Raw genomic sequence first — 7,224 nt, 5'->3', positions numbered from 1 at the left:
GCCACAAAATTGTTTTTCAGGATGGCAAAAAGAAATCAAGACTCGATCTTTTTGAATTAATTGATTCCAAATTATTTCTGAACTCCATTGATTTATAAAAATTTTATAAACAAAAAGAACAGCAAATTACTAATTACAACCTAATCTAGCTTGTCATTATAAAAAAATTAATAACAATACCTCCCTAACAAAATAAATCAAAGCTTAAGTTATATCACAATGATGAAAAAATGTCGATTTTTTAGATACCCTTAAAATAAGGTAAATATCTAAGTCAAAATCATTCGATTCAATTTAGGAGAAAGATAAGGCACTTTTCTTTGGGCAGCAAAAAATATTTCTAAAATCAACGAACATTGGGAGTGTTTATAAGAAATTTTATATAAAATATACATTATTTGATCACTTCCTATTTCCCCAATTAATGAGAGGGAAGAATGATTCTGGGCGCAACTGATCACTGGGGACGACGTATTTCTTGATCTCAAATCCACAGTATTTTTCCAATAGATCCAATTGATAGTTTGTACGGGCTCGAACTTTGTTGTCCAATTGAACAAAATCAAAGTAGTCAGCTAATGCTAGACTTGTTCCAACTCCAATACTGGATGCTGACTGCATGAATACTATAGGGCGTGCTGGCCCTGTTTTGGGAGCGAAATCAGTGTAATCATACCAAGTCCAAAGGTTGGTTGAATCTGGGTACAAAGGAAGTGAAGGAGGAAAAAGTTCTCTTATTATTGCAACTGTCCGATTTGTTCCAGTAATTGGTGAAACCCAGTCCTTTGCTGCATCGTCTGGTTTTTTGATAACTCCCATGATTTGACCGTCACCCAACATTGGCCACCACGGTGGCTGCTGGCCTATATCAACACCATCAACAGATATTTCAGAACAACTCGTGACCCAGGTTGATTCAGAAGTATTTAAGAGATAGCCTTTACTAAATAGTTGATCTTTTGGCCAACGACCGAATAAGTTGCATCGAACTGTTCCTGCGTTATCATACCAATTGTAGTTGTTGAAAAAGGTTGTTGTCTGTGATCTATCGAAGATTCGTCCGGTGTAGGTTTCTGCTTCATCCCAATGATAGTTGACGATAGTTGGAAATGGGTTATGATGAAAATCAACTGGCGTCATTAAAGCTGTTGCTGAAAAATGGTTTGTCCAGTTGAATAGTTCATAATTATATGGATTACCGCAAACAAACCCTGTATCGTCAACCACTGGTTTAAACGATGATGAAAGATCTGTAAAACCTTCCTCAAAGTTGAATAGATATGTAAAAGAATACATTTGGAAGAATGCTAAATTTTCGGGATCTCCTTGATCAGTTTTTGGTGGTGGTACAGAAAACATTAATCTGTATGGTGCACCACCATTCTTCCTGTTAAGCCACACCCAATTTGAAGCGATTTGATACTTCTTCTTCCACCATTCTACATAAATGTCCTTACTCATCCAATTCATAGGAGAACTTCCTATATAAGTTGATCCTGGATCAGTCCAATTTCGACTTGGTAATTTCCAACCCATCTCTTTTTGCTGCCAGCTCTTTCCATCATCTGAAACAAATGTCTTTTCTCCTTCAATTTTATACCACCATTGACCGTAAGAGCAGCCTTTTACATAAACCATAAAAAGTTCTTTATCTGAGTCATACGAAGCTGTTCCCTTACTTAGTTGGAAGAAAGGGTTTTCTGGTTGTTTAGTGTCGTTTTGTACTTTGCTAAAAGGTTGAAGAATTATTTGAGCTGTCCATTGCTTTGGAAGTAATTTGCCAAGAGGTTTTTCACTCACGTTGAGTTTTGGCTCAGTAACGGCTGGAAATGCTGATGTTTCGCATTCAGATTCGTCCAAATATTCTGTCAAATTGAATCTGTTATGTACCGGTGTAATGGTGAGAATGCCGTATACAATGGAAGATCCATTATTTCCCTCCGCGTGGGGCTGCCATTTCGGTATTAAGGAGTGGTCGCCCGGTTTTAAAACTTTGTCTTGTTTTGACGAATGAAACTTGAAATAGAAAGAGCCTTCTAGCAATAAAAGGTACATGCTGACTGGGTGATGATGACATCGCTTTTTCCATCCAGGTTTTGCAGCCATCATAACCAAAACTTGATCACTCGTTACTTGTAATGTGTAGTAAGCCTCATCCTGTCCATTCTCAAGCATTTTTTTTAACTCATTTTTGGCTTTCTCGGTGTCAATATCTGAATAGCGATCGTTCCATATGATATATCCAGCTTGTTCTGTAAAACAAAATAGTAATGAGTGATATTAACAACCAAATTCAGTAAGTACGCTTTGTTATGATTCTTACCGAGATTCTGATAGCGTTTACGAAAGAGAGGGATCGTACCAACGTGCTATCAGTAAAATCAAAAAGTTGTGCAAGTGGTTTTGGGTAAGAGATTAAATAACAACATGGTGCCTGTGCACCATGAAACTCTGAGTTTGAAACAAAGATATTGTGTCAACTCTTTATTATATTAGAATAACAACATCAAAATCCGACCTCTATTAAAACTCTGGACTAATTCATTTCATTCCCGCTCTTTTGATCGGAGTTCAGCTAAAATTGGGGTATCCAATGTTCTAAGTAGAAATTTTCCGAAAAGGAGGCTACAGCAGAATTAGGGAAAAAGAGGGAACTTTCAAAAAAAAATTCCCAAAAATCAATAAGCAAGGTGGTTGGAATAAGAATGTCCTGGGTGGAAAATTTTCGAAAAATTAATTAGCGGGGCTCCTCCCCCCGGCTATTAGGTACCCGAGAGTAGTTATTTTGGTTTTTAAAGGTACCCGCTGTTTGTTATCAAGCGCAGTTTGGTGATGGACAAAGTTGTAAAGCAGGGGTTTTCGCGACTGAATCCTACCTAAAGTGTGTCTCAAAATAATTTGCAGCTGGAGACAAAAATGGCTGTAACTTTTGATAGAATTCGAATCAAGTTGCGATTTTGTGCTCGTTAAAAAGATATTCGTGAGTGGAATATTATCAAGTAAAAAATTTGGAAAAAAAAGGAAAATGAAAATGAAAAATGAAGAAGAAAAAAATCAACTTCTTGTAGAAATGTGGTATAGTAGTTATCATTTTCACAGGAGTGACTCTTCAATCTTAGATCATCATTACTGTGAAAAAACTTTTCAAAAATATTCATTCAATCAAAAGATATCAAACAAAGTTTATTGCTGGTTGATCGACAAAAGTTTTTTTTGTCGTTTTTTACTACTTTATAGAGTCAACCAGCAATAAACTTTGTGTGATATCTTTTGATTGAATGAATATTTTTGAAAAATTTTTTCACAGTAATGATGGTCTAAGATTGAAGAATCTCCAGCTGCAAATTATTTTGAGACAGACTTTAACCTGGTCGGCCGTAGCCAGAATTCTACCTTAGACACCAATGAATGTACGTGGTCCAAAAGAATCTTACCTTTGATAGGATCTTGACCCACTGACACAACTGAGGCTGCTTTTGAAGATTTTTCTGGTTCTCTAAGACGGAAATATCAGTTACTTGAAATATATGATTCTGTGATAAACGACTGTCAATGTTTTTTGTCACTCCAATAATTTTTTTATGACTTGAAAAAATGATATGCCAAAGTTGAGAGCCTATGTCATAGAATATCATAATTTGAATTTAGAAATATTAGTCGGAGTTTTGACAAGCTGACGATGATTTTGGTTCTGTAATCTTTGTTATGATATATAAATAAAAGCGAGAATAAAAGACTTGAGAAGAGTAGAACAACAGAGACTTTTGTGGAGGTTTGACGTTGTTTGTAAGGTATCCCCAAGAGGTATATCATCAAAATTTATTGTTTCATTTTGTGGTTCACCCTAGTGACGTATCCCGGTAAAATCTAACCTCTTGATGAACCCCTTGTACTTAAAAACTTTTCGTATGAAAATTACTTTAATCGGATTAATTTTCGCGAGATTAAATTTTGCGATTTCGCGAATTTTTGCCATTTTCGCGAAATTAAAACTCGCGAACACGCGTGAGATTCCTGATTAGCGAAATTAAATCCACCACAAAACTTTTAAAATTGTATTTTTGGCGGAGAAACTAGTTCCAAGTCTCCATTAATGGCAAAAAATGGCTATTTTCAGCTGTTTTCTGGCTTATTCGCGAAATTAAATCCACGCGAAATATTTCAAAACTCTGACTCGCGAAATTAAATCCAGAAAATTTCGCGATTTTTTTAGCTCGCGAAATTTAATCCGGTTAAATTATACACTTACACAAGCATTATTGACAGTGATCCATGGGCAATGAGAGCGGGCACCAAAATACACACAACCATCATAACAAGCCATGTTATTGTTTGTTTTGAACTTCTTCCACGTTTTTCACTTTCATTCGATGTTTCCGTTTGTTCCATTTTTATTTAGCTCTCTAATGTAATAAAAAGTAAAGACTTGAAATTCGGACTAATTTTCAATAATCGTGAATAAAAGAAGACAAGTGCCACCTGCATGGTGTGTATTTTGCAGACCAGAACTCGATTTTGGAAAATTAGCTAAACCAACTTTGATTAACTGTCATATTTACAAAAATGTTCGATTCCAATCACTGACCTTAACAAACCCTGGATATATTCACCATCTTTGATTTTTTTTGAAAGTGGTACCCGTGAAGAAGCCATTGTGAGTGTTAAATGTTGTCTAGCGGCAAAAGGCGCTATATCACTAGTGTACAAGTGAAAGTAGAGATCTAGCGCTCTCAATGCGCGGGCACCAGTTTCAAAACAAACTACGATCAAAATACTTTGCTTGGCCGGGTAAGAAACTTGGTCCAGGGTATATAAAAGTCAGTGATTTCAATCTGTAAAATATTTATGCCTAAAGTACTTACCTCGTAAAATTGAACTTAAGTTACTCTGTGAAATACTTTGTGTCTTTGCGTATGTCTTTGTGGTACATTTTAGAATTAATAAATAATAAATTGCGATTTCTCTTTATATAGTGAGACTTTTGTTACGACCGTAGCATCTCCTTACAATTTTGAGCAAGTTTTTTAAATATTTATTCATCATATTTCAGTTACCAATAAATGTATCACGTTTGTATAACTTAAGACATGATGTTTTTCTCAAGCATAAGAATTGCGTTTGAGCCATTGATTTAAAAAACCCCGATTGGAAATGAAGTCACTTATTTCCTATCCAGAACTCGAAACTTCCAAATGTGAGGGCAAACTTTTTCTTGCTTAAGAAAGGTTGAAGAACATAACTCAATGGTTTTAGCTGTTAGACTTATGGAATATGCTTAAATTTCTCTGTCATTGTTTATATGCTTTTAAGAATTATGCTTAAACGAGAAAAAGGCGTCATTTCTTAATTCGTAAGACAGCTTCTAAAACAAACGTCATCAGTTCCAGGCGTCTGATTTCTTTAACCCTTTAACTTAGAAAGGGTGGATCTATGCCGTTGTACTGTATGTAATGGTCCTGACTGAACCATGATATCACTAAGTCATTAGGTTCATATCTTATTTCTTTGAAAATAAAACATCTTTCAGTCAGGACCATTATAACGACACCTGACCCGAAACTGACATAACTATAGATAGAAATATTTCGCAAAAAAAAATCGTACCAGGCTTGCCGATTTGAAGTCGGAGCTCAAGATGAACAGCATCCACGAGCGAGTGCGTGCTTTTAGCCTGGATATCATGTTGCGAATCTGTTAAAAATTGTTGAAGAGCCTTATCATTCCGAAGATATGCTATCGGTTGAGTGGTGTGGGGAACCAGATGTTTAGTTTGTGTTGCAGTCAATATCTTCAATATCTTTCTTATACCATAAGAGAAGAAATTCGCCAAAATTTCTTCTCGCCAAATTTAGATTTATAGGCCATTCGCCAAATGTAAATTTCTTTCACATTAGTCTCTATTTCTTCTAAAATCCCCTTTTTCATCCTTTTTATATTAAGCCTAAATATTCAACAAAAAGTGGGTCGTTCGCCAAAATTAATTCTTGCCAAATTTAAATTTCTTTCAAACTAGTCTCTATTTCTTCTAAAACCCCTTTTTCATCCTTTTTATATTAAGCCTAAATATTCAACAAAAAGTGGGTCGTTCGCCAAAATTAATTCTTGCCAAATTTAAATTTCTTTCAAACTAGTCTCTATTTCTTCTAAAACCCCTTTTTCATCCTTTTAAAGCTTAAATATTCAACAAAAAAGGGGTCGTTCGCCAAAATTGATTCTCGCCAAATTTAAATTTCTTTCACATTAGTCTCTATTTCTTCTAAAAAACCCTTTTTCATCCTTTTAAAGCTTAAATATTCAACAAAAAAGGGGTCGTTCGCCAAAATTAATTCTTGCCAAATTTAAATTTCTTTCACACTAGTCTCTATTTCTCCTAAAACCCCTTTTTCATCCTTTTAAAGCTTAAATATTCAACAAAAAAGGGGTCGTTCGCCAAAATTAATTCTCGGCAAATGTAAATTTCTTTCACACTAGTCTCTATTTCTCCTAAAACCCCTTTTTCATCCTTTTAAAGCTTAAATATTCAACAAAAAAGGGGTCGTTCGCCAAAATTAATTCTTGCCAAATTTAAATTTCTTTCAAACTAGTCTCTATTTCTTCTAAAAACCCCTTCTTCATCCTTTTTAAGCTTAAATATTCAACAAAAGTGGGTCGTTCGCCAAAATTAATTCTCGTCAAATTTAGAAATTTTATTAAATCGCCAAAATAAATTCTGCCAAATTGCACCAAAATTTCTTCCCACCAAAATTTCTTCTCTTGGTATTTGATTGAAATTTTGTCTCTTACTTACGACATGAAGGTAATAAAGATAGATGGAGAGTCAATGCCTTTTGTTCTATTGTGATTTATCATCGGAAGCAAACAGCTGTTTGGTTGCTTTGGGAATAAGATGATTAATTTTAGGTATACTCGTGGGGATATTTAAGTTCATAAAAAACTGAATAAAAAGATGTTGGATTTTTAACAACTCTATTGTGAGATAATAACTTTGTTGATCAAAATAAGAAAAAGGTTGCCGTAACAAGCACAAAATCCTATATTTCTAAGGGTCCCCTCTCATAAAATCATCGATAAATTTCAAAAAGAATTCTATATTACGATTAGGTAACCTTTTAATTAATCATCCATCAGAATTTGAAAACCCCCTCCCTTTTAGACGTAAAAATTTTTAATGAAGAAATTTTCAAGGAAAATGTGCTAAAACTCTCAAAATTAGCACAGTGTTCG

General features: G+C 34.6%; 1 protein-coding gene across 1 annotated transcript; it reads right to left on the bottom strand.

Annotated features, from left to right (window-relative positions):
- Nucleotides 1-402: 402 nt before the first annotated feature.
- LOC136806890 (uncharacterized) lies at nucleotides 403-4,957 on the bottom strand. Its single transcript, XM_067063481.1, has 4 exons — nucleotides 4,863-4,957; nucleotides 4,250-4,403; nucleotides 3,435-3,496; nucleotides 403-2,252 (listed from the first exon to the last, which is right to left on the bottom strand). Exons 2-4 carry the CDS (start codon nucleotides 4,387-4,389, stop codon nucleotides 403-405), a joined length of 2,052 nt encoding a protein of 683 aa, XP_066919582.1. The 5' UTR covers nucleotides 4,390-4,403; nucleotides 4,863-4,957.
- Between the last annotated feature and the right edge of the window lie 2,267 nt (nucleotides 4,958-7,224).

This window comes from Clytia hemisphaerica, unplaced genomic scaffold, assembly GCF_902728285.1.
Source record: "Clytia hemisphaerica strain Z4C2 unplaced genomic scaffold, Clytia hemisphaerica genome assembly, whole genome shotgun sequence".
Lineage (NCBI taxonomy): Eukaryota > Metazoa > Cnidaria > Hydrozoa > Leptothecata > Clytiidae > Clytia > Clytia hemisphaerica.
The sequence above is the reverse complement of the archived record's forward strand: the minus strand, read 5'-3'. Positions and strand labels throughout refer to the sequence as shown.